The 27,841-nt window shown below is 42.1% G+C and overlaps 1 protein-coding gene across 1 annotated transcript; it reads left to right on the top strand.

Annotated features, from left to right (window-relative positions):
- The first annotated feature begins 9,158 nt into the window (after positions 1-9,158).
- On the top strand, positions 9,159-17,415 carry CCDC160 (coiled-coil domain containing 160). The gene is made up of 3 exons (XM_060137689.1): positions 9,159-9,398; positions 10,299-10,356; positions 16,380-17,415. The coding sequence occupies exon 3, from the start codon at positions 16,404-16,406 to the stop codon at positions 17,388-17,390; it is 987 nt and encodes a 328-aa protein (XP_059993672.1). The 5' UTR covers positions 9,159-9,398; positions 10,299-10,356; positions 16,380-16,403; the 3' UTR covers positions 17,391-17,415.
- The last annotated feature ends 10,426 nt before the right edge of the window (positions 17,416-27,841 follow it).

The following is a 27,841-nucleotide window of genomic DNA, read 5'->3' as shown; positions in this document are numbered from 1 at the left end:
AGAGAATTAGTGGATTGGAAGACATTTCAGAAGAAATTATTTATAAGACAATAAATCTTAAAAGTTCTCACAAGAAAAACATTGTAACTGTGTGGTGATGAAAGATGTTAACTAGAATTATCGTGCTGATCATTTCACAATATATACAAGTATCAAATCACTTTGATGTACACCTGAAACTAATATAATGTCATATGTCAATAATGTCTCAAATTTTTTAAGAAAAGAAATTATTCAGAAATCAGAACAGAGAGGCAAAGAGGTGGAATATATGAAAGAGGCTAGAAAATGATCTTATAGGCAGGCTTTGCTATTGTTTGATAAGTTTCAAACCAAGATGTATAATAAAGCTTTTGTTCTGACAAAAAAAAAGATAAAAGAAAGCAAACAAGAAAGAAACTTGGAATTTCGAATGATAGACTCAGGTCTGAAGTATACACTTAATCAGAGTTCTAGAAGGAGAGTCGAGAGAGGCAATATCTGAGAGCTTTTCAGAACTGAGCAGAGACACCGGAGTAGAGCAGCCAGAGAAAAGACACAGATTACTTTCAAAGAAAGGAGAGACACTAGACAGCCAACTGACAGCTGATTCCCAACAGCAACAGTGCAGTCAATTGACTATCGAATTATAGCTTTAATGTGCCAATGGAAAAGAACTATCAATCTACAAGTGTATGCCTTGCAAAAGTATCTTTCAAGCAAGAGAGTGAAATATAATGAGAGGAACTGCCACCAGTAGAACCCCATTAAAGTAAATTCCAAATGTAGAATAATATTTGTTGCAGATGCCAGAGATTCAGAAAGGAGAACAGAGTAAAGCAAGAGAAAATATATGAATAAATCTAAATAAATATTTAATATTAGTACTAATTAATATTAAATAAATAGTAACTTAATTACTTTAGAAAGTAATTAAGTCTTAGAGGGTTAAAGTATATAAATATATAGAATTAAAATATAATACCGACACAAACTGAGAGGGAGCAGTAAATGAACCTAGTATTTAAAGTTTCTTTTGTTGTCAGAAGAGTATTAATTAGTTCCAAATTTTTGTACGTTTTCATATTGCAGTCTCAGGAATGGATAACCATTTAAAAATAAAATCAGAGGGCATAATCTTGAAATTGAAAGATAAGGAAACTGTGGAATAAAAGAAGGTGAGAAAGAAGGGAAAGAAAAGTGGAAAAGAGGAACTTACAGAACAAAAATAAGGCTATAGAGTTAACCCAAATATTCAAGTAGCTAAACTGAACAAAGATTGTCAGACTGGTCTTAAGAAACATACAACCAGTTAAGTTATTTACTGAGACATATCAAAAAACATAAGAAAGCAGAAAAGTTGAAAGGAAGTGAATGGGAAACGTATATATCCTAAAATAGTACGCAACCCAACTCGATCTCCAGATTCAAGGCAATTCCTATGAAAATCTCAGCTGGCTTCTTTACAGAAATTGACAAGTTGACCCTAAAATTCATATGGAAATTCAAGGAGATCAAAACAGCCAAAACAACCTTGAAATAGAAGAACAAAGTTGAAGGACTCATGTATCCCAATTTCAAAACTTACTGCAGCACTGCAGTAATCAAGACAGTGTGGTACTGGTACAAAGGTAGACATATAGATCAATGGGATACAATGGAGAGTGCAGAAATAAACCCTCAAATTTATAGTCAATTGATTTTTTAAATTTATTTTTTAATTGAAGTATAGTTTGTTTACAATACTGTGTTAGTTTCAGGTGTATAGCAAAGTGATTCAGTTTATATATATTTATATATTTTTTTCAGATTCTTTTCCATTATACGCTATTACAAAATATTGAATATAGTTCCCTGCGCTATACAGTAAATCCTTTGTTGTTTATCTATTTTTTATATAGTGGTGTGTATCTGTTAATCCCATAATCCTAAATTATCCCTCCCCTGCCAACAGTCAACTGGTTTTTGACAACGGTGCCAAGACATTCAGCAGGAAAAGAATAATCTCTTTAACAAATGGTGTCAGAAAAATTGGATGTTCACATGTAAATGAATTGTTGGCCAATTCTCTCTTTTTGTTATCCGTTTTAGTAAAATGTCACTTGGATTTATCACTGGGATTCATGGAATCAACGTAACTACATACTTTGCTGTCTGTGCGTGAAATGAATACAGCTGTGAAGCGACCAATTACCAGCAAACTCTGAACAAAGTGATGTGATTGATTACTGATCATGATGCACATCTGTTATTTACATAGTTGTGTATGCATTGAAGAGCTAGCAGCAAAGTCTGTAACTATGCAATTACAGTTAATATACTGTGGTAATTAAAATTTGAACCATGTTTTTGGGAGACTGGTGTTATTTAATGAACTGAAATTTGTGCATATTGAAACCAAGCAAAATGAGAACTATCTGTATACACACTTTACTTATTAGAGTCTACCTTCAAGTGATATACTGTATAACACTCACATATAGTACCTTGTGATATGCTTCCATTTCTTCCCTCCATCATCTGTGCTATTTTTGTCATACATTTTACTTTTACATATGTTATAAACCCACAAAATGTTGATAATTTTTGCTTTAGGCGGTTGAATATCTCTAAAGAGACTCGAATAAGAAGTCTTTATATGTACCTATATATTTACTATTTCTGGGGCGCTGCAGCCTTTGTGTAGGTGCAGATTTTCATCCTCTATCAGGACTGAAGGACTTCCTTTAACATTTCTTGGAGTTCAGGTCTTCTGGTGATGAGATCTTTCAGCTTTTTTAATATCTGAAAAAGTCTTTATTTGCTTTTGCTTTGAAAGATGTATTTACTGAGGAAAGAAATCTAGGTTGACTTATTTTTCTTGCACCACCTTAAAGGTGTTGTCCCACTGTCTTCTGGCTTGTATTTTTTCTGATGAGAAATCTCCTATCCTCAGTATATAATATGTCTTTTTTCTCTGGCTGCTGTTAAACTTTTCTGTATCACTGGTTTTAAGCAATTTGATTATCACATGCCTTGGTGTAGTTTTCTTTATGTTTTTTATGCTTGGAGTTTGTTGATCTTACTAATTTTTGAGTGTCCAATACTTTTGGGTGTCCAGTGCCCAGCATACTACCTGATATGTTGAAGATAAATCAATAAATATTTCCTAAATCAAGAATGATTTTGTAAGGCAAATCAACTATATGAATGCATCTGTTTGGATTTCCAAATAGTTTAAATTGTTAAACCAAAATCACTTTCACCAACAAGTCTTATTACCTTTTTCTGAGGGCTCTTATTTTCACTCCAGCTCCTCCCACCTATTGCCTTGCACAGTAAATTCTAGTAAATCTGAATTATCTTAAGTTTTCTAACCTGTCATGCTGTTTTGTGTTTCTGTGCCTTTGCACATGCCATTTCCTTGGCTTTTACCTCCTTGGTCTGCATGGAGAACTACTATTTATCTTTCAAGACCCACCTTAGAGGTTCAACTTCTGAGGAACTTAAGACTTCCTTGACTCAAACCCCTTCCCCATCTGATTGACCACTTTTTCATCTGAGCCCATCCTTATTTTATAAATATTACCATCACGGCATTTATCACATTTGTGTCCCTGAATGCTTCTAGCATTTAGCCCAATTCCGGGCATGTTGAGGTACTCAGCAATCATTGCTTGAATAAATGGGAGTTGGGGGAAATTTAAGAAAAAGAACAGAGAAATTAGAAGAAAGTCATATAAGGCTGGATTCAGTTGCTTTTGAATCAAAATTTTATTGAGGTACACAAACATAAAAAATTTGCACATCTTAAGTGTACAATCCATGATTTTTACATGTAAAAGCATCAATATAACCAGTGCCCAGATCAAGAAATAGAACATTACCCAAACCCCAGAAGCCTGCCTGGTGCCCTCTCTTGGTCACTATCTCCGCTAAGATAACTATTATTCTAACTTCTAACACTAGCAATAAGTTTTGCCTGTATAATGACTTCTATATTACAGGCAAGACTGGATCAAAATTTGATACTTTTATTATACAGGACTACTACCACCAATGGGTAAAACTTGTTGAGTGATTTCTATTTACCAAACACAGTTATAATTGCTTTACATATATTAACTAATTTATCCTCAAAGCCACACTGTGAAGTAGGTACTATAACTACTCCCCATTTACCAGTAAAGAATCTGGGATACAGAGAAGTTAAGCAATTTGTTCAAAGACCCATAACAGCTAAGTGGTGGAGCTGGTATTTGAACCCAGATAACAAGTCTCCAGAACTTGTGCAGTGCAATGTACAAACAACATCAAACTCCATATCTCAGCAACATATGATACGTCAATGGTTTGAAACAGCTACTGTTCATCACCTGCTATTGCAAAATGTGAATGTCAGAACACGAGATATAGGGTCTCCCAGGCACTTGTGGTCAGATGCCCTTTATATGTCAGTGCTGCATAGTTGTTGAAAACCACACCTGCCTGAGTTCAAACCCCAGCTCTGCTACTCCCTAACCGTGGGACCTTAGGCAAGTTACTTAATCTTTTTGTGGCTCAGTTTTCTCATCCAAAAATATAGGTCATAATAATACTTTATGAAAGTTAAAGGAATCACTCCTGGAACAAGGTATGAGCTCCATTCATTCATTCATCTATTGAACAAATATTTGTTCAGTGCCTACCATGTGCCAGGCACTTTATTTGGTGCTTAGGATATATCAGTGAACAATCAAAGATCCCTGCCCTCTTGGAGCTTATAGTGTAGTGCAGCCTGGAAGGAGGGTGGATGGAGAGAACAGAAGAAAAACAACATAGTATAGTATTTTTGAAAATGATAAGTGCTATGTTTTTAAAAAGTAGAGTAAGGATAAGGAGCAGTGGGAATGCTGGAGAGGTTGAAAGTTGACAAGATTAAATAGAAGGGTAGGGGTAGGCCTCACAGAGAAGCTAAGATTTGAACAAAGACTTGAGGAAGGTAAGGAATTAAGATATGTGGATATCATGTACCTTTCAAAGAGCATTCAAGGAGAGGGAACAGGTAGCTAAGTCCCTTATGGTAGGAGGGTGCCTGGGTGTTCTAGGAACAGCAAGGCAGCCAGTACTGATGGAGTAGAGTCATCAAGGGACAAGGTGGCAGGAGAGGAGTTCAAAGGGGTATTGTATGGGGAGGGGTGAAAAAGAGGGTACAGGGATTCTCCATGCAAATCCTGTGGGGCCTTGTAGGCTGTTATAAGGATTTTGTTTTTTACTGCAAGTCAAATTGAGAGCCTTTGTAAGGCTTTTGAGCAGATTGGTAACATGGTCTGACTTAATAGTTTATAACAGTCTCTCTGGATCTGTGTGGAGAATAGATGGTGGGGGGTTGTGGGTTGAATTGTGTCCCCCCCAAAAGATACGCTCAAGTCCTTACCCGCCCCTGTACCTATGAATGTGCTCTTGTTAGAAATAGGGTTTTTGCAGATGTAATCAAGTTAAGATGAGGTCATATTAGATTAAAGTGGGCCCTAAATCCAGTAACAAATGTCCTTATAAGAGGAGGGGAATTTGGGCACAGACACCCACAGAGGGAAAATAGCTCTGTGAAGACACACAGTCACATAGGGAGAACACCATGAGAAGACAGAGGCAGAGATTGGAGTGATGTGTCTACAAGCCAGGGAAGGCCACAGATTGCTGGCAACCCCCAGAAGTTAGGAGAGACAGATTGTCCCTCAGAGGCTCCAGAAGGAATCAACCCTGACGACACCTTGATTTCAGACTTCTAGCTTCTAGAACTGTGAGAGAATAAGTGTCTGTTGTTTTAAGCCCCCACCCCTGGTTTGTGATACTTTGATACAGCAGCCCTAGGAAACTAATATAGGGCCCATGGTAGAAGGGTAGAAGCAGTTAGAGGCTAGTTTTCATAGTCCAGTCAAGAGATGACAGGGGCCAGGATCAGAGTGGTGATAGTAGAGACAGTGAGAAGCCATCAGATTCTGAATACATTATGAAGGTACAGCCAACAGAATATTCTGATGTACAGGATGTGAAGTGTGAGAAATGTTAGTTATTATTATCTGCATGAATAATTTAAATATTTATCAACATGAGGGCTTCCCTGGTGGTGCAGTTGTTAAGAATCTGCCTGCCAATGCAGGGGGCACGGGTTCAAGCCCTGGTCCAGGAAGATTCCACATGCTGCGGAGCAACTAAGCCCGTGCGCCACAACTACTGAGCCTTGCTCTAGAGCCCGTGAGCCACAACTACTGAAGCCCACGCACCACAACTACTGAGCCTGCGAGCCACAACTACTGAGCCCACGTGCCACGACTACTGAAGCCTGCGTGCCTAGAGCCCATGCTCCACAACAAGAGAAGCCACCGCAATGAGAAGCCCGTGCACCGCGATGAAGAGTAGCCCCTGCTTGCTGCAACTGGAGAAAGCCGGCACACAGCAACAAAGACCCAACACAGCCAAAAATAAATAAATTTATAGAAAAAATATTTATCAACATGACACATATACCTATAAATGTGTATTTTCTCATTGTCCCAAATATCCCAGGCTTGAGGCTACTCAAGCAGGGATCGTTTGCCAGGGAAATCAAAAAGAAGCTTATTTTGCTGTGTGATCAAAGGGTAAATCACATTACTTGCCTGGGTCTCAATATCCTACTTGGTAAAACAAGAAGCTTGGGTTCCATTGTATGAGCGTATGATTCTATTATTATCAAGTGCCTTGTTGCTTTGGTATTGATAAAGGTCCCAGAGGGTAGTAAACTGTTTTCTGTCTTCCATTTTTGAAAACCTATCTCCAAGTGTGCAGTAGCTTGGAATAACAAAACTCTCTGTCCTCACTGTTGTTTACTCTCTGCTATTTGATACTTGAGTACATGAAGGAGTGACCCACCATATTTAAAAATAGAATGTAATTTATTATGCAAGACCAAAGTAACCCTTTGTGCATTTTTTCAGGGATGTGGAAGTGGAGTGGGCTTGCCTGATGGGAGTCTGGGACTCTACCGAAAATAAAGCTTTGGAATTCTAAATCTCAAGACCTTGGACTCCACTTCCCAGAGCACAATTATCACCATCACCTGAGTTGTCACCATCAGTGCGTTTTTGCTTTTCTTTTTGGCTGTGGGAACTTCGTCCCCCAACCTAGGATTGAACCTGGGCCCCCCACAGTGGAAGCGCAGAGTCCTAACCACTGGACCTCTGTGGCATTACCCTCCATCAGTGTGTTTATATTTATATTTTAGGAGGGTTAATGAATGTATAAGACAAGGTAATACTAACACTAACGGTAATAGAAACATTTATATAGGGTTTGCTATGTGTCAGGCATTACTCTAAGGTTTTTTGTTTGCTTGTTTGGGCTGCGTTGGGTCTTCGTTGCTGCGTGCGGGCTTTCCCTAGTTGCGGCGAGCAGGGGCTACTCTTCGTTGCGGTGTGCGGCCTTCTCATCGTGGTGGCTTCTCTCGTTGCGGAGCATGGGCCATAGAGTGCACGGGCTTCAGTAGTTGTGGCACACTGTCTCAGTAGTTGTGGCTCCCGGCTATAGAGCACAGGCTCAGTACTTATAGCGCCCGGGCTTAGTTGCTCCGTGGCATACGGGATGTTCCAGGACCAGGGCTCGAACCCATGTCCCCTGCATTGGCAGGTGGATTCTTAACCACTGCGCCACCAGGGAAGTCCCTACTCTAAGGGTTTTAAAAATATTAACTCACTCAATCCTCACAACATTCCTATGAGTTAGGTTCAATTATTACTCCTATTGTACAAACAGGGAAACTGAGGCACAGAGCAATTAGGAAAGATTCCTTTATTACATTAATAAGGCATCTTACATCAAGCAAAAATTAGTGTAACCCTTTTAAAAGAATTAAAATAGACATGATAAATGCAAGGCAATTTAGAGACTTAATGTCGAGGAAAGTAGTTTTGTCAGAATCCCACAGACTAATTCTGATGGGGTCCATAACAAAATCCATGTTGACATTAGGCCTCTTCCTTCCTCCAATCTTTGTTGACACTGGTTCTCTAAGGAGGAAAAGGAGACTGAGAACCAGGCCTCCAGGCACCTGAATGCAACCTTGCCAGCCACCAAACACCTGTTAGATCCGGTTCCCAAGAAGTTTTGAAGTTTTGAAATGTATCCTGCTCTTGTTTCTAAGTCACTCCCTTGCTAGGTCTTGAAAAATTAGACTGCCGCTTTTTAGATGTGCATAAACCTCCTTTCACCTGAGATTCCAGAGCCAGTGTTTCCTTTCACCTTCATGCTTCCTAGAAAATACCAGCTTTCCTAAAAGTCACTATGATTACTATTTTGGACACTCCAGACCCTCTCTGTTTCAGGCCCTACAATCTTTGTGAGGGCCATCTTTAGGTCAAGCCCAGGCTGGGTCCCTGTTAGACTATAGCCAAGGTGTGTTGTCAGTGTGCGTGGCCAATTTGATGATGGAAGAATAATCATTGGGAAACCAGGCTAATCAAAGTCTGAGAAGGTCGCTTATTTATTTAACAAAATAGTAGGAAGGACTGAAATGAAGGACGTGGCTTTGTACCCCCAACCAAATCCTGGAAGTTGTGAGCAACCTTTGAAGCTGGAACAGAGTAATTTGGGGACTGATCAAAGGAAACCACTTTACACTGCCGGTAGTGTAGGACTAGTTGCCTGCAGTAGGTTTTAAAGTCAAATAGGTGCAAGAGTGGTTTAGAGAAATTCCTGAGTGATACATGAGGAAACCGTGGGCTACCCGGGGTACAAGCCCAGTCTCCCATAGGGGCACGAGCGGGGGACATGCTCTCCTGACACACGCCCTTAGAAAGTCGATCAGAGGCAGAAATTCTGGCCAGACCATTGTGCGGACGGGCGGGGGGCGGGGTGCAATTCCCATGTTGTCAAGGACCCTGAACCAAATCCAGGCTACCTTCCGGAGCTAACCGTCCTCCATGTCACGTTACTAAACTGCAGGCCTATGGATTAGCCCTGTGTCACTCCCTCCTCCCCCACAATCGCAGTGTCCAGGTGGATTGTGAGTCACCCAGACCCTCCGTAATAAGCCCACCATGGGTGGGGCTGCCTCGCAGTTTCTCGACCCTTCCCGCCCTGACTCAGCTCTCTTGATCTTCGAGCTCGGCTTTCGTGCAGGCAGAAGCCGCCGCGGCGCCCGCCCCACCGGGCATGCTCAGTGCTCGCGCGGGCTGTGACGATCGCCAGGCAGCGCCCGGCCCGGCGCTCTGGGCAGCGGCGCGCGGGTCCCTTTAAATCGGGCTGGCCGGTTGCCAGGCAACGGCACGGCCCGCGCTGGCCCTGCACTGCAGAGGTTCTGCCCGGGGCCGGTCCGGAGGGGTAGCGTTGGCCAGCGCCGAACCGAGGGCAGCCGCCCGCCGCTGGTGGTCGTCTTCAGGGAAGAGGGGCCAGGGCCCACCGGACCCCACCCACGCCGCCAGGTATGTCTGCGCCCGGCCCGGCCGGGGCTCCCCAGGCTAGCCCCTCGCCCTCCCTGGGTGACCCGGGCGGAGGCAGCGCGCTCCCCGCCTCGATGCCCACTGCGGGTTTCTTCACCCTTTAGGGTCCCGGCCGGGAACTGGCGGGCGTTTGGGAGGGAAGGGGCCAGGGTGTGGGACTCGGGGTGTGGAAGGAGGAGTGGGGTCAGGCCTCGCCCCTGCCCTCTTCCTCACGGCCCGCCAGCAGAGGGTAGGGACTGGAGAGGTGGGAGGTGTCACCTGCGGTGGCGGCCCGGGCAGCACCCTGACCCTAGCCACCTCGTCTCCACTGGAAGCAGCGGTGGCAGGAGTTTAGTTAACCATTTACAGAGAAAACCCCCAAACTATGCCTGCTTAGATGCAGCTTTATAGCAAGAAAGTGACTTCCATGCTAATAAAGTACTTGGCCTTTTGGAATTAAGGCGACTTCGTATCTTTTCTCCTAGAAGGAATTATTCCACACTAATAATAAAGAATTGGGGGTAAGAACCGTGCACAGGGCCCGGTTTTCAATGGTACTTTGCTTCACTCTCAATATCGGCCAAACAATAGAGAAGACAATTTGTCCGCTTGGCTCCTATGTGAGGACCATGAAAGATTAAGGCAAAAACCGGGATCACGTCCCTTGTTAATGATTTTTCAAAATAACTAGACTCGGGGAGGGAGGCAATGCCTCGGCTCCAATCTCTGCTAACGCGGCTCTTGGCCTGACATCGCATTTGAGGTAAGCTGAACAACGTTAAGGCTATCACTTGTAATTTTAAGCTACATCTCATATGAACACAGATTTGGGCATTTTGGTTAATTATATATTAACCAAAATATATAAAATATATTTTATATGTAATATATTTTCTTTTTCAGTTCAATCTGGAGAAGGAGGACAGTGGCATCAGATAGAAGACCTTGGACGTCAGGAATTGTAAGTACCGTTTTGCTGGCTGATAGCTGGTTATGGAGGTTTAGAAGCACAGAGCCTCACCCAGTGTAAATCTTCAATCTTTTAACTAGACCATTAGTCTGCACTGTCAGTACACTATCAAAAAAGCCTCGTGAAAATACAAAAGAAAAGTGTCCTGAAGACTTTAGGTAAGCCAAATAAACTTTAAGGGAAAAATAAAAGCCCTTTCCCTAAAATGTCACCCCCCAAAACCTTATAAGCCAAAAGAGAAGTTATAAGTACTTACAGAAACTCAATTAGAATCAAAACACTGTAGGATTTTCAGGAAGAATATTAAGGGTCATTCATTCAACAAATATTTATTGAGGGCCACTATGTGTCAGGCAACAGCAGGGATACAACCATGAATAAGATGCCAGGAGATCACAGCGTATTGGTAAAATGAAACTATGTGTGAAATGCTGCAGAAGCACAAGAAAAACTCAGAGTGCGGAGTCATCCTTGATAATCTTCAAACTGATACCCCAGTTGTAATATTTCTAAGATATTATTGGTGGCTCTGAAAAACACTGGGACATTTGGAAAGTTCATGGTAAAGCAATTGGTGATAAAAAATGCAAATCTCTTCGGATGTAGAAAAGACTACAACTCTTCTGCTTAGAATCAATTTAGCTTTGGAAATTTGCAGACGTCAACAGTTTACAGGATTTAGGGCTAATTCTTCCATGAAGATGCAGGTCGAATTAATGTAAGATTCAAGTTTAGGTTCCCTCCTACTTACCTTAATAGTACTTCCTTTTTTTTTTTCAAACTGACTTTTTCTGAGGTCTGATGACTTCAGGCTGGCAACTTTGAAGCACATATCTTTGGAGAAGGGTTGGGTTGTTTGACTGGTTTATGTTCCGAGGGAGGGTAAGGAAAATCTAAAAAAGAACAAAACCCATGGTGTATAGTATACTTTAAAATTGCTTCCATTTTCATTTTCAATAATTTCTCCTGACCACCTGGAAATAGGTATATTGTCCCTATATTACATCTGAAGAAACTGAGGTTCACAAAAGGTAAGTTTTCACATAGTTCTAAAGTGTGGGAGCCAAGATATCTGACTCCTTCAGTCTTTTTTTTTTTTTTTTTACCGTAGTCCACACTTAATTCCTTTCCCAAGAACTTTCTTTTCCTTCCCCACAATTTTGCATGGTAGAACATGTTTACCCACCTTCCTTCAGACAGCTTTGGGCAGTCCTCATTTTTGTATTTAATAGTTTCTGTAAACCAATGATTTTGGAAAGGCTGGGGAATGGAGAAGCTCCCTTAAAGGGAGCAGGTCAGCATCTTCTGGAGCAAGGAGAGGGGATAATGATGGCTGTGTTTTGTGCCTGGGAACAGTGGAAGCAGAAAAATAAGTTGAGAACTACTGCTTTTATGTGAGAACAGATTGGACAATTGAGCAAAGAAGCAAGGCCAGTGACTTTCTTTGAAACAGACGTTTTTTTTCCTGTCTTGGCCAAGCAGTTTTTCTGAGGGTTGAGAGAACCAAACCATCCAAGAATAATGGGAAAACGTTGCCTGGGCTAAGAAGGGCCTTTTGTCTTCCCCTTACTGCCCCATCACAGGTTGGAGACGACCTTTGCTAAACATCACTCCCAATTTACAAAGTTTGGGATGAAGCACTCTTGTGAGGTGGGAAAAAGCCTCTGGAGGTTTCCCAGTCCCTGCCTACCCCTGCTTGGAAGAATAATTGCATTTTGCAGACAGATCAAGTTTTATGCAAAAGAGATGGTCCTGAAATTTTGAAATCAAATCTAATGTAAATGAGATAAGGCAAGAAAGAAAAGAGATCTTTGATTTTTATGTCATCAAATTTCCCTAAAGCATGTGGTTTAAAGTATAAATATTTTAGAACATAAATAATTAGATTTCACATATTTGATCACTTATCCATCTTAATATGAGCATATTTCCCAGGGCCCCACACCTTGAAGATGAAAACTGGATGGTTTTGTGGGTTTCTCCTTTCACAATAAACAGTGTATTACTTTCTGGAACTTTTTGAAGACATATATGCATTCACCCAAGATTTTTATGAAACAGTTTACCTAAAGATCCATAATAAGTGATCACTCTTTGCTTAGCTTTCAACAATTACATTATATGATATTACATTATAAATCCATTTTCAGTTTGTCAGTGGTTCCCAAATTCTTTAGGTGAGTAGAAACCATTTCCATGAGTCAAGAAATTTCCTTACTCCACCAAAATGCCCTACTAGTTTGCCACTGCAGAAGTAAGTCACCAGAGGATGAATGGTGATGTTTTCAGGGAGACACTAACTAGAACCGTCAGGTGTCCATTATCAGTTCATGTCAGAGACAAATGAACAGATGTAGCCGTATAATGGACAACCATGCCTTAACAGTGCAGTCCCAAGGACTTCTGGGGGATCACTGGCTTAGAGGACCACTAATGTTGTTTTTGTTATATGACTTTATATTGTTTTCCTGTGTTTTCGTTTCTTTAAATTTTTCATTTCTCTTGGACCTCCTTCACCTACCCTTCAGTCCTTCAACATCCAATATAGCGTTGGGTAGGCACTTGTAATAATAAATGACCCACTAAAAAGGCATGCTTATACTTTCAATAATGGCTCTGGTTTGATTTGCCTTATGCTGCGACAAATTACCTAATCAAGTTTATTGAAAGCAAAATGGCTGCCACGCCAGGGTAGAGGAAGGAGTATCATTGTCTTAAAGCATATTTCTTGCCTTTGCCAGAGAATACTAATGTCATACTTGTTCTGCGTAAAAAACAAACAACGCAATCTGTGAAGAGAAAATGAGCCTGGCACCTTTTACCCGCACTCTGGGCTTTGCCATACTCTGTGACTAGATTTGGGAACAAGCCCTTAAAGGATATCTTGCCAATGAAAGAGAAAAAAAAAAAGAAAGAAAGGAAGGAGGGAAGGGGGAAAGGGAAAGGGGAGGAAAGGAGAGAGAGAAAGAGAGGGAGAGAGAAAGAAAGAAGCAGCTCAGAGACCCCTTGACCCTGCCCTGTGTAAGCTATGGGAGGGAAATTCCAAAAGGCTTTTCAGACCTTTCTCTTTCTGGCCTTTGATATGTGACATGCAAGTCTCCTTACCCTCCCCCCTTCATTTTTCCTCTCTCCTTTTGTGGCCCTTTAAAAATACCTAAGCTCTGAAAATAGTGGGTTGTTTTCTTTCAATTTGTGGAATGAAACCTAACAGAAGAATAAAGAGGAATTTTGGAATAGGCACTGATCTGGGAGACAGGGTCTCAGTTTTACCACTATAGGCTGTGTGGACTTGGACAAGTCACTTAACTTCTCTGAGCCTCAGTTATAAAATAAATGGACTCTTCCCAGTTCTGTGAAAAGTATGGGCTGTATCAGGAAATTATACAGAGGCCCAGGAAAGAAAGGTGGTGATGCTGGAAAAAAATATATATATATGTTTTTAGCCAGAGATTTATGGGAGGGTTGGAGATAGAAGTCACTTTTTCAAGGTGCAAAATCATTAATGAAAAGAGCTTTCTATTTTAACCTTTCTCTATACCCAGACCTCTATCTCAGATTTGTCATTATTGCTAGCTTCATGTATAAAGTGGTCTCACCTTGCCCCTCTGCATACCGCTTTCCTGATCAATCTCACCAATGCTTTCATCCAGAATTAGGTAGGAAGAATAGTAATCTCTCTCCCATTGCTATCTGATTAGAAGCATTTTAAAACTTTTACAGAGTTGTCTGGTAAAAATTTGACTGCTAAAACATGTGACTGGGCTTCCCTGGTGGTGCAGTGCTTAAGAATCCGCCTGCCAATTCAGGGGACACGGGTTCGAACCCTGGTCCGGGATGATCCCACATACCGCAGAGCAACTAAGCCTGTGCACCACAACTACTGAGCCTGCGCTCTAGAGCCCGTGAGCCATAACTACTGAGCCCGCGTGCCACAACTACTGAAGCCCGCGTGCCCAGAGCCTGTGCTCCACAGCAAAAGAGCCACCGCAATGAGAAGCCCGCGCACCACAACGAAGAGTAGCCCCTGCTCACCACAACTAGAGAAAGCCCGTGCACAGCAACGAAGACCCAACGCAGCCAAAAATAAATAAAATAAATAAATAAATAAAAATGTGACTGGCAATTAGTATTGCCATCTTTTCTCTTTCCTCTGTTCCTTTCCTTTATGATCCCTGTAATAATTCCCAGCATTTGCATTCATATTTCTAGAGAGGAGAGCAAATGGGATTATGGTCATCTTCCTCTTTAAGGACAGATAGATCATCGATGCTTCTGGATGGTGACTAACAGAATAATAAAGTCAGAACGGACTATTTCAGGAGAAAGGAGAGGATGCTCCAATGGCAAATACATACCATGAATTTCAAGTCTTGGCTTACTACTGTGGTCTGATTGACTAAACTTAAAGCTTGGGTTATGGCTTTTGAACCAATCATTTTAACACCTTCACTGCATATTTGTACCTTTTCCTTTCCTCAAAGCCAAATAGTTGTCAGTGGAGATGTATCCTTGGGTATAGAGTGAGTCCCTTCCCTCTGCTTTTGGGGGGAAGGTGTCAGGCATGTAGGTATCGAGTTTATTCTCTCATTGTCTGTAGTAAGAACAATTTGTTAGAATTTAAACTATACTCGTTAAAAAGAAAATTATCAAGAAATAATATATTAAAAAGTGGTTATCTCAGGGCCACAGGATTATGAGGAAGATTTCTTTTGGTTTTTTCTTGTACGTGTGATTTTCTGTATTTGCCAAAATTCTACAGATAACATGCACTACTATTAGCATCTTTATATAATATGAAATATTACAACTATTAAATATTATAATATATTAATATAATATTACATTTATAATCTTTAATAACATTAAAGAAAATATTAATTAAAAAATAAACACAACTGCCATTTTTTGTTACCAAGATAAAATTACATTTGTGTTCACGGGAAAAATAGATGCAGGCATACTTTGATTTTTCTCGGTGGTAATCTTCCAACTATATTGCAGCAAATTAATGTATAAGATGAATAAAGTGACCCCCTCCTTCTTCCCACCCTTTGGCGGTAACTGCAGTTGCCAGTTTGGTGGCTTCAGATGCCAGTGGCCCTTCAGCATGTTGCTTGGGTCCTTCTTTCTCCCTTCTCTCAAAAGTAGTTACTGATCAAACGTTTCTGTGTTTTAGGAAAGCTCTATGTTATGGACTGTCTTTGAATAGGAAAGACTCCTTGAAACAAAATAAGTATCCTCTAATTTTTGTAAATTTAGAAAGTTAGCTGTGATTTAGTATGCTAAGTTTTCACCTAAAAGCTATATTTGGAATCAGTATCTCGAGAAAAACCCATTTGGTGGCATTAATATTTTCAATTGTTGACATTCGGTTCTCATCATGAAATTGCTGTCAAAACGGATAGAATTCTGTACGCTTGGCAGAGTCTTGCCTAAAAGCAAAGCCCAAGGCTGGAATAGCAGGAATTTACAGGTCAAGACAGAAGGGCGTTTGGCAGCGTTAGTCATAAGGAAGTCTGCATGGTATACTTTACCCAAAGCAGCTCACATTGCATTAAGCACTGATGTTTTAGTCACTTTAAAGAATGAATAAACAGTAGTCCCACCGAAAAGAACTAGAAAAAAAAAACCAGGCACATTGGAAGCACAGATTTAACTTATCAATATTAACCTATTAATTTAAAATCACTTTTACTGTTTTAAAGCAGTTGTTTTCATGCTGCTTTCTCATAGAATTATTTTCTCTACAATAAATAGCCAAGTGTGTCCATTTATTGGTTCTATTTCATAGGATCAGAGAATTCTAAAGCTGGAAAGGTCTGTAGAACTTAGCTAGTTTAGCCCTTTCCATTTATAAATGAGGGAACTGAGGCCCAAGTCACTCAGTGAGTTAGAGGGAGTGCCAGCCCTCAAATATTTAGGTTCTTTCACCCCTGAGCCAGGATTCTTAGTTCTTTCCACTACCCCGGCTGCCAGTGTAAATATGTGCCTTGATTTTAAATTTTGTTTTTCAGGAATTGGAAGAGGTGCCTGAAGAAATGGATGCTAGAAGAAAACACTGGAAGGAGAACATGTTTGCTCCTTTTTATAGTGCACAGGATATTCTAGATGAGGCTTCTCAGCTTGAATCCTCTTCTGAACAAATGACTTTAGGTAAGGCCAAGAGAATGGAAGGGATTTTTAATTTGTCTAGTAGAAAGTTTCAAGAAGAAAATAAATTTAAAAGGAAAGAAGTTATTTCTCAACCAAATGAAAATGAACAAGAACCAAATTTAAGAGAGAGAAAGATCAACATTTCAAAGAATGAGGCAGACACAAATTCTGCCTCCTGTGAATCATCTAATTTAGACATTGCAGCTGAAGAAAGCTTTAATGGTGCAGAAGAGCCTCTTAGCTGGGGTACAGAGGAATTATCAGCTCCACCACGAAAAGACAAGAAGAAGAAATTCACCGAAGAACTGTCTCCAAAACTTCGCCTGAATCTTTTGAACGAAGAGCTGGAAGCGCTTAACATGCAATGCAGAAAAATAGAAGAGGAATTCGAAAATGCGGAAAAAGAACTTTTGAACTGCAAAAAAGAAGTCTCCTCAAAACCCCTAAATTTTCAAGAAGCAGGGATGGAAACTTCCAAGAAAGACTGGGAACTTCAAGCTTTAAGAAATGACCTCTCTGAAAAAGCAACAAATGTTAAAAACTTAACAGAAGAGCTCCAGCAAGCCAAAGAGGTCATCCACAAGTTGAGCCTTGAGAACAAGGATTTAAAAGAAGCCGTTAGGAAGTTAAAGCAGCAAACTGAGGGTGGAAATGCACTACTAAAGGAAGAAGTGAAACTGTATTATGAATTAGAAATGGAGAAGATACACGGGGAGCTCAGTGCCATCAAGAACGAACTGAGAGTGGAGAAGACCATACGAGCAAGAAACAACAGAGCCCTGGAGCTGCTTAGAAAACACTTTGCTTCTGTAACGTCATCAGGTACCCCTGACAGCTTTATGGGGGATTTTTTTTTAAATAAAAAAATTTAAAAAGCCTTTCATTAGGCAAATGATTGAGCCAAATCAGTGTTTCTTGTGCTTTCTTTGTGTACAACTTAAAACATGTCTGATGGGATGTGATTTTCATGTTTGGTGAATCAAGATATCTGTGAAAGGTATAGATGCTAACTTCAAAGCTTCTGCTTTCTCTTTCTAATGAATTTATTGCCAGAGTCCAAATAGAAATGAAGGTTTAGAAATCTCTTTACATATATATATATATATATATATATATATTACTCAAAGACATGTAGTGATTCACCAAATCATTGATGAATACGGATCAACAGACGTTTTGTGATCTTGTGAGCAATGTGTCCTTGACACGTGAATATTCTTCCATCTGTGTTCATTCATACTAACAATAAAAATCTCATTTATTTGTGTAAGCATAACATGTGGGTATGGGTCTTAAAGCAGTCTGTTCAGACTCAGTGGGATACTAAAAATATATCTGCTTTCCCTGAGATCTATCCTTAATTAGGCATACATAAATGTCTCCCCCCCAAATGCAGGTTTTTCCACCCTCCTGCTGTTTTCTCCATGCTTTCTCCCTTGACCTGGCCACGGTGCCCATAGACCAGAAGATGGCTTAGAGACACGGCTGTGACCTTGGCTACAGCCCTGATTTTGACAGCAGTAGCTTTTGCCTTTTCTTACGTTGACCAGCAAGGGGCGTTGTTGACATAGGTCTTCCAAAATTCTACCAGGGGAAAATTTATGTTTCCTGCCCAGTTTACGTCATCAGCTGGCCGAGACTTGGGTGAAAGGTGTTGGATGTCATCTAGGTAAGCTGTTAGTGAGGTCGCTTGATTTATACAGGAATCCAGCCGTGTTAAGAGCCTTTCTTTTTTACTTTAAAAGAACAAACATGTACTGCCTCAGGCCTTTGTGGAAACTATCGGCCAGTTGATTCTGTGCATTTGTTTGTATCAATCAAGATTTTTTGTAATTGTAGTTCTATTTGCATGGTATTTTTAAGTCCAATGAACCACATGTAATTACAGACTGTGAAGGTGGGATACGATTGTTAAGGGTTCAGGTATTTTCCCTGATGGGAAATCCCCAGCCTGGGAGTCTAGACACTTGGGTTCTAGGACCTGCTTTGTTATTAACTAGCTATTTAACCTTCTAGGCCTGAAAGTCCTCATCTGTAAAATGAAGGAGTAGATCTATCATCCAGATTCTGTTCAGTTCTAACGTTCTGTGACTTCACCACAGTGATTTTAATCACAAGTGTAACTACCTGTGAGGAAGTAAAGCCCCTATGGCACTGGAGACGTTCAGCTCTGATACTTCAGGGGGTCTGCTTTACAGACCTTCTCCTTTCAAAGGAAATATACAAAGGCTCTTGTTTATAGTTTGAACATCTCCAAATACCGTGTCAATAATAAATCAGGAGAGGGAGTAACTGAGGTTATTTCTTCTCCTTTCTCTTGTTTCCTTTTTACTCACTGAGGTCGGGGAAGGCCCTGAATGGAGACAAACTAGGCTGACCTGGAGCTGAGCAGGGCTTGCCTGCCCTGGGACAACTGGACTAAATTCGAAAATAATAATCTTTGGAGCTTTCTGACTTTAGTTCTGATAACTTCCAGGAGCTGGCAGCCCGCTCAGAGAGGAAGGTGACTTTCTGGTTTCTGATGGTCACTGCTTCCCACCCAGGATCTAGGCACAAAAGCAGACTAGGAACTCTTTGCCCTGTTTAACTCTCTTCCTCATCACCCCCTTAAAGATGACCCCTTGGTCCTTGCCCCAGAAAGACCCTCAGCCCCTGAATGCTAGTGTGCAGAGCAGTTTACATGTTTAAAATATTTCACAAATTGTATTAAGCTACTAGGCTCCATCCTCTTAGTACATTTCAATTTTTAAAGAGGAGCTTTTTCTCCAGAATTTCTATTAACCAACCACACATTGAAAGTCTTTGGTGACAACTTGGTTTGCTTTATCTTGCATGAGTGTATGTGTGTGTGTGTGTGCACACGCTTATGTGTGCTTGGGGGTCGGGGAAGGAGTGTGGTGTTAGGAGGTGCAGAAAAGACAAGTGCATGGCTTAGCTCAGCTCTTGGGTGGGGCGTTTGTATTTCTAGGATAGAACTGAAACACAGTTTCCTGATGAGACAGCCTGGGATGCTGAGTCCTAGCAAGGCTCTCCCTGTGGAAAGGCCCTTTAGACAGCCTAGATCCAGACACTATCCAGGGAGACAATATACAATCAGGAGAGCCAACAGTTTGGAGCTGGGAAGGGATCACATCTTTTTTTTTTTTTGGGGGGGGGTGCCATGTGGCCTGTGGGATCTTAGTTCCCCGACCAGGGATCAAACCCGTGCCCCCTGCACTGGAAGTGCAGAGTCTTAACTACTGGACCTCCAGGGAAGTCCCAGGATCACATCTTTTGATGCTTTAATTTTTAAAAGCAGGGCTGCAACAAGCTGGGAGAAAGCTGAGAAGTTACTTGTCATCTTCATGGGCAGATGGGAACAGCAGTGGGTTGAACTGGCTTAAAGAACCAGAATCAAGGCAGATACAAATTCTGTCTCATCGTCTCTGTAATCACACTCGTGTGATTGTGGGCATTAGGTGGCCACCAATTTAGATCAGAACATATCATCACTGCACCTTCTAGTCTATTGAAAGGGCGATGTGGAGGTGCTTTTTTTTTTAACAGGAATGGCACATCAGGCCACTCATCCCTTTAATCTGTTGGGTAAAATATTTGAAATCAGCAATGCAACTGCACACCATTCCCTACCAACTCCCAATTCTGTACTTATTCAGAAGCATGGGCTCTAGGAATAGCTGCTCCACCTTGAGTTTATAACCCAGTTCTAGAAACATTTGCTGAGCCGTTATTACTGTAGTTAATCACTTCTAAGACACAACTTAAAAAAATATATATATATATAGACATCCTTGAATTTGGGACACATCTTTAAATTGATGGCATGCCATAGTATAATTGTCAGTGTTTGTTTTTTTAAATCTCTCTTAGTGGTTCATAAAATAATGGTGTATCTTACAATCAATGGAGTTTTAGATTTGATGAAATGTGGTATGTGCTAGGCCGTGGATATGGGGATAAAAGGATTTATGAATAAGACGGGTCTCTGACCTCAAGGACCTTACTTATACAACTAACTAAAACAATGTGGCAAGGGCTCTACTAGCAGTGCTAATACAAAGTGCTGTGGGAACACAGAGGAGTATCAATTAATTCTGCCTGTGGGGCTGGGAAGGACTTCATAAAGGAGGTGACATTTGAGCTGGGCCTTGAAGGATAAGAAGGATTTTTCCAGGCAAAGCATGGGGGCAGGGGTGGGGGCATTTCTGGAATGTGAATGTGGAAGCTCTATTTGGCTTCAAAGAAAACTCTTAACAGCAATGAATTACAATGCTGGGATGTCACATTCTGCTGACTGCATTTTAAAGTCCTGTGTGGGGTTCTACTCTGAAAACTACCTGCATTCCAACCCTTTGCAGATAAACTGGAGAATGAAGTTCTCATGACATAAACACGAGGTTCCAGATAACAAACTGCAGGAAAAAGATTTTGCTGGTGCCACTGTACCTTTGGCTGCCATCATCTTTGTTTTCGAAACAAAAGACCTAAGAGATTTTGGTCATAGTATTCAGCTAAGTCCACTGTGAGCGGTCTGGTTTCAAAGAGATGTATGAAACAGAAACACCACAGTTGCTCTTCTCTCCAAGAAGCAGTATGGCACAGAGATCAAGTGCACCAACTTTGGTTATCCACTTACTAGCTGTGTGACCTTGGTCAAATTGCGTGAGTCTCTGTAGCTCAGTTTTCTCACTTTGCAGGATGGAGTCAATGAATAGTGTTGTTGGGAGGATAAGACAAGATCACATATAGTCAATAAATGTCACCATTATTGTTATTATTATTATTATATAACTGACAAGGGGAAATTGACCAAGTTAGTCTGTCTCCTTCCAGCTATTATTCTCACTAAGCTTTTTCCACTTACTGACCCTCAAATTGTGTTCTGTGGAGAGGATATGATAAACTCATTCATAAGATGTATATCAATGATGTGTGATATATTTGGGAAGATAGAACAAGTTGCGGGGAGGATATTTTGATTTCATTAGTATATGAAGCCTTAAGCCAAAGTAGTGAATCTGTCATGATGGACTTTCTGGCCTCAAGACAGATCCTATAAAGGGAATTTTCTTGGGTCAGAGCCCAGTCTACCCCCCTCCAGTCAGGTCGGTGTGAGGCTGGCCCCTGGCCTTGGCAGGCAGAATACCAGAAGGAGGAAGAAAGCCCTGCTCTAGTGCTCCAGTGGGAAAAAGCTCATCTAGGAAGAGGGAATGGAGACAAGAGAGGCTATTATAGTATTTTTCATTTCCCCTTGGCACAGGGAGCCAGGCAGCTGGGGACCCACTACTACAGCTGCTCAGATAAGAATAAGTCATTGTCTTGTTCTTTGTACTCATAAGACACTGAAGCTGTGGTTCCCCACGTATTGTAGGTGTGCCCTCCTGTCCATCTTTCCATACTGAGTATCAAGGTGGTGTCTCCCCTGTTGAGTGGCCAGAGCTACTGTTCACAGAGTCTCTCTCTCCCACACACACACACACACACACTCTCACTCTCACTCTAGTTCTCGCTCTCTCTTTCTCGTGCATTCTCTTTCTCACCATTGATCACACCCAAACTTTTGATGATTGCAACATTTCAGTGGGCTCAGGTTGCGTTTCCCAGGAGACTCAGTTTATACCTGGTTCTCTGAGGATGTGTCCTGGGGTAACCTTGAAGCATTTCTTTGGCCTTTCAGCCCATGCCTGTTGACTCCACAATAGGCGTTGTCATGTATATTCCAGACCATGATAGGAAACATAACCTGAGAGAATCTTCTTATGTCACTAGTACTGTAGCCTACATTTGGACTGTTGGTTAGAGCCTAGTTTATTATGTGTCACACACTTCCGTGTACATCATTTTCTGTAATCTGCACAAAAATCCTTGATCATCAGATGAGAAACCAAGGCTCAGAGATACTAAATGACTTATTCAATATCACAGTAAGTAGTAGATCTGGGATTCAAACCCAGCCTGTCCAACTCCACATACAACGTTTGCTCCATTTTATCAGGCCACCTTTTGTACTAAAATGAATGAACCAAAGGTAAACTGGTTTATTGCTTCAATCTGGACTCAACTTGAGTCAGCCATCTCTTAAATGGCTAGGCTGCGTAGTGAAGATGCATCTCATTATTGGAAAGACCATAAAGTATACATCTTCTGATGATGGGTTATTAGGTCTACATGAAGGACACAGCACCGAGTAACATAAACAAAAACAGTTGAACTATGAAGCCCAATTGACAGCTCTCTAAAATAAGCTCCAGAACTGATGGAACCAAACTGATTAACTACCAGGGGTCTTTGACACTCATTGTAGCTTTGGGGTCTGATTTTTTTCTTCTTTATAATTCAAAATTATTTATCAGATTTCACCCATTTTTTCCCATTGGATCTTTGCTTCCTAAAGTGTTTTCATTGAAAGTTGACTACTTGTTAAGAAAAAAAAACCTGCTCTAAGCCCCCTTACTGCTTAGAACGTGTTAAGTATGCTTGATGATTATATATTTCCCTTTTATTTTTTCCTTGTTGCCCTGGTAAATTTCTCAGAGTTACAACAGAGGAATCATATTCTGTTCACTCATAACTGAAACAGTTCTTGGAAAAAACATTTCAAGATCTCTTTATTAAAATATCTTCAATAACAAGACAAAATGTTTTCTTTAAATTTACAAATTTATTCAAGATTTTACAAAGCAACATCTCTTCATATAATGAAGTAGAAGAAAATCTGGAGAGCTGCTCTTGGCATTCATAAACGTGGGTTATGTCAGCAGAGAGCCTGGAGGGCATTTCTGGTTTTGAGGTAATCAACCTTTTAAAATGCATAATATACTTTTATGTGGTTTTAATGAGTACAAAAAAATATATCTGCATATAACATAAGGACTTTTCTCCCATAAAACATGACTTATCTGAAATCTTTTCCTTTGGGTATATATTAAGGCATGTTTATAAATAAACAGCCGAGAGTTGAAGGGCTCAGTTCGTAGTTTGTGCAGGGCAGGGCAGTGTCCTGGAAAAATCATGAGATGTGGAGTTTGCCCTGTTGGATTCACTGGTAGAAGATGGAGTTTGGGGTGCCAGAAGTTTATGAGGGATCAACACCTGTGAAGGAAAAGGGAAGGAAGCATCATTGAGCAGAGTGGGAATTGCCATGCAAATGACAAAATCTCGACAACTGGGCAGGGAGCTCTGGCGTCTTATCCATCAAAGTGATCCCTATCGGGTGGAACTGGCTGGGCCTTTGTACCTCCCGCCTCGTTTGGTCACCAAATGCGGGCTTCCTCCGGAAGGCCGAGTGGCTCTCTGTGGATAACGCAGCCCCTGAATGAGCTGATGGCTGGAGACGGTCTGCTGCCCTCACTCCCCTGTTGGGCAGTGAGTTCTCCCTTTAGGGAGACCTGGGGGGTGCATCTTTGAATCTACCACCCTCCATCCCTCTCACCTCTCTTTCTGGCTTTTTTCGGGCCTCTCTTCCAGAGGGGAAACTTAGAAGTGTGATGTTCGTGGGACTAACTACAGCACCCACCTCCGCAGCTGTTCTTGGGGCTGCAATTGTCACTCAACACCTCCTTCCTTCACTATCAGTTCTAGATCACGCTCGCCCTGAGCTACCGCCCTCTGGTGGCGTCAGTGTCTTACTGGCGGGCCTGACCCAGACTTGGATCTTTGAAGGGACTGAGCCGCTGGTCATTATGCCCTTCTCAGGCTGGGGCTGCCGTACCTGTCCACCTACAGTCACTATTGTGCAAGGGAGCACTAACGTAGGCCCAAGTGGCAGCATAGTTCCACACGTGCTTCTTCATGTCCCCGTTGTGTAACAGCAGCCCTGCCTCCTGATAATGAGTCCATTACCCCTGCCATGTTAGTGACCCCTCTTCTGGCCTGCTGGGCACTGGACACAAGGAGCCTAAAGGGCTTAGGCAGCAGCTGTAGCTTAGAATTCAATGGGATTCTTGCTGTGACCCCAGAGAAAAATGCCTCCTTTGGAGACCAGGTCCTCTAGTCCTATAGAGTTACAGGGAAGGTAAGCACAAAGTCCCCACATTAAGCAGGAGTCAAGCAGAGAAGTAGAATGATTAAGAGATTTTACTTTTATATCCATACCTATATCACCTACATTTCCCTATCTATCTACCTACCTACCTACCTACCTATCTATCATCTATAGATAGAGACATCATAGATTTTACCTTACTCAATTGTATTAGCTAGTTAAACAGTCTCTGTAAACTTCACACCTAATGCTGGAGCTTGAAGTCTGCAGGGCAGTCGGGAGGGGCAATGAACATGAAGTGGGGGAGATCAAGGACAAACCAGAACCCAGAAACATGAGCTGGAACCCAGGAGGATGAACTGGAGTCTGTATCAGTCTCTCATTTCTTCCAAATTTGATAAGCTCGTGCTCCTTGCTCATGACTACACACACGCCTGGCCCTGGTCTAGGAGTCTGAAAAGCTGAAGGAGGGTTGAGGGGAGGATGTAGTGGCAGCCACAGGCCCGGGGGTTGCCCGCCACCGGAGAAGTGAGCCGATAGTGACAATGTGCGTGAGCTGAAACTGTACCTGGTGCCCCTGCACTGAATTTCCAACAGAGAAGCTCTATGGCTCCTGCTTCACCAAGGCCCATCAGATCTGCAGAACATCCCACAAGTATGAGAATTCTGGGAAATGTAGTTCAATCTAGGCAAGTTGTCACATTACAAACCTACTGGATCTCTCAGTGGGTCATTAGAAGTAATGGTAATTGGAACCACTCTTGCTTCTACCCCTCGATTCCCAGACCGTGGTATTCTTTCAGTTGAGAACACAGTGCTATATAAAAGTCTTTGACTCAGTGCATATGCTGCATCTTGGAAGATGGCACTCCATTCTCATGGAGTATTGCCTCCCAGCTGGGGCTTCAGCTAGGCCTTCAGCAGATTGCTTCAATGCTCTATCAGAAAAGCAACTTCTGGATAGTGTGGGATGTAATATGACCAGTGGTCCTGGGCCCACTCTTGCACTTCCTTTCTGTCAAGTTGGTCTTCCTGGTCTGACACGATGTTATATGGCATCCCATGCTAAGCCCTGAGAAAGGGGCGCTGGCTCAGACCCTGCAGGCAGGAAAGCTAAGCTCATACTTGAAATATGTGTCTATTCCTATGAGAATGAACCATTGGCCCTTTCAGGATGGAAGGGACATAATGTTATGAAGTTGCCATCGAGGGACCAGTTGGTCTCCTCAAGGAATGTTTCCATCTTGGGGGCTCTGTGTTGGTGTCTGTATTTGGCAGGTTGAACATTCTGCAGTAGCATTAGCTAGATCAGCCTTGGTCAGCAGGAGTCCATGCTGTTGGACCTCTCCATAGCTTTCATCTCTGCCACTGTGGGCACTCTGTTCATGTGCCCATCATACCATCACTGGGGTGGCCACTGACAAAGACTGGCTGATGTCAACTGCGCAGCTCATTTTGTTTACTTGGTTGGCCAGTGCCTCCTCTAAGCAATATGCTCTCTGGTGGATGTTAGCATGTGATACAAAGACCTTCACACTAAGAGCCAGTTCTCACAAGTCCATTCATGGGCCTCTGCCTCAGATCTTGTCCCCCATCTTCCAGTCTTTTTCCTTCCCAAACCCTAACCAGTTAGCCAGGACATTCACCACTGACCATAAATGTATAAATATTTTAACCTCTAGCCACTTCTCTTTCCACCTGAGGTGGGTGATTAAGTATATAACCCAAAGCTCTTGCCAATTGGCAGGATTTTCACCTGGCACTGTCTTTCAAGTCCCCAGTCCTCTGAGCAAGGAGAACGCCCATTTTTCACTTGTGCCCACATACTGACCCAACCCATCCATAAACCAAGCTTTTCCCTCCTCCTTCAGTTGACCTGATGGGGTCCCCATAGAGCTGTAAGAATGAACTGAGGGAGGTGCTCTGTGTAACAGTGGTGCCTGGCATGGGTGTCAGAGCTACCTGAGCTGGTAGTTTGCTTGTGCCCTTTAGTACTGTTCATGATCACCCCTGGATACCCCTCTTTCATCTTGTGATGGATTGTTGCTGGGCCTGTCTGACCTTATGATTTAATGGATCTGATAAGACCCAGTTCATGATAGACAGTTCTAGTTGCGCGGTTACTTGGTGTCCCGTGGTCAGGTGTTTCATCTTCACCAGGGAACAGTAGCATACCAGAAGTTGTTTTTCAAAAGGCACGTGAGAGACTTCCTTGGCGACACAGTGGTTAAGAATCCGCCTGCTAATGCAGGGGACACAGGTTCGAGCCCTGGTCCAGGAAGATCCCACATGCCACAGAGCAACGAAGCCCGTGCACCACAAAAACTGAGCCTACACTCTAGAGCCCCCGAGCCGCAACTACTGAAGCCCATGTGCCTAGAGCCCATGCTCTGCAACGAGAGAAGCCACCGCAATGAGAAGCCCGCGCACCACAATGAAGAGTAACCCCTGCTCGCCGCAACTAGGGAAAGCCCGCGCACAGCAATGAAGACCCAATGCAGCCGAAAAAAAAAAAACCAAAAGGCATGTGATTCTCTTCTGCAGATGGCATGACCTTGTTCCAGAACTCCATGGGCTTGCATTGTGATTCTCCCACAGGGCTTTGCCAAGGATTCCATACTGCGTCTTTTCCCACTGCTGATACCTCTAGTACCATATGATCTGCCAAGATTGCATGGCCGGGCAGCTTGCATGGCAGCCTGGACTTGCTGCAGAGCCCTTCACTGCTCTGGGCTCCAGTCATAGCTGGCAGACTGCCTTGTCACTTGGTATAAGGGATGGAGTAGAATCCCTAGATGTGAGATACGCTGGCTCTACAACCCAAGGAGGCCCACTAGGTGTCATAATTCCTTCTCTGTGGAAAGAGGTACAATGTGCACGTTGTCTTTTACTTTGAAGGGAATGTCTCTGCATATCCCTGACCGCTGGAACTCTAAACATTTTATGGATCTGGTAAGCCTCTGAATCTTTGTGGGGTTTAATTCCCATCCTCAGGAATACATGTGTCTTATCAAGAGGTGGCACAACAGCTCCCTCTTGCTTTTCTGGTCTGATCAAAAAAACATCATCAGTGTAGTAGGCTAGTAAGATGTTCAGCAGGGTGCCCAGAGGGTTCTGATCTCTTCAGACTAAATTATGACAGAGGATAGCGGAGCTAATATAGCCCGGGGACAAAACTGTATATGTATATACTATTTCCTATTTCATTTGAATGCCAACTCTTTTTGATTCTCTTTTCTGATTGGGACAGAAAATAAAGTATCTGCCAAATCAATGGCCATAAAGATGTCTTTGAGGTTATGTTAATCTGTTACCACAAAGATATCGCATCTAACACAG

Source organism: Lagenorhynchus albirostris, chromosome X, assembly GCF_949774975.1.
Source record: "Lagenorhynchus albirostris chromosome X, mLagAlb1.1, whole genome shotgun sequence".
NCBI lineage: Eukaryota > Metazoa > Chordata > Mammalia > Artiodactyla > Delphinidae > Lagenorhynchus > Lagenorhynchus albirostris.
The sequence above is the reverse complement of the archived record's forward strand: the minus strand, read 5'-3'. Positions and strand labels throughout refer to the sequence as shown.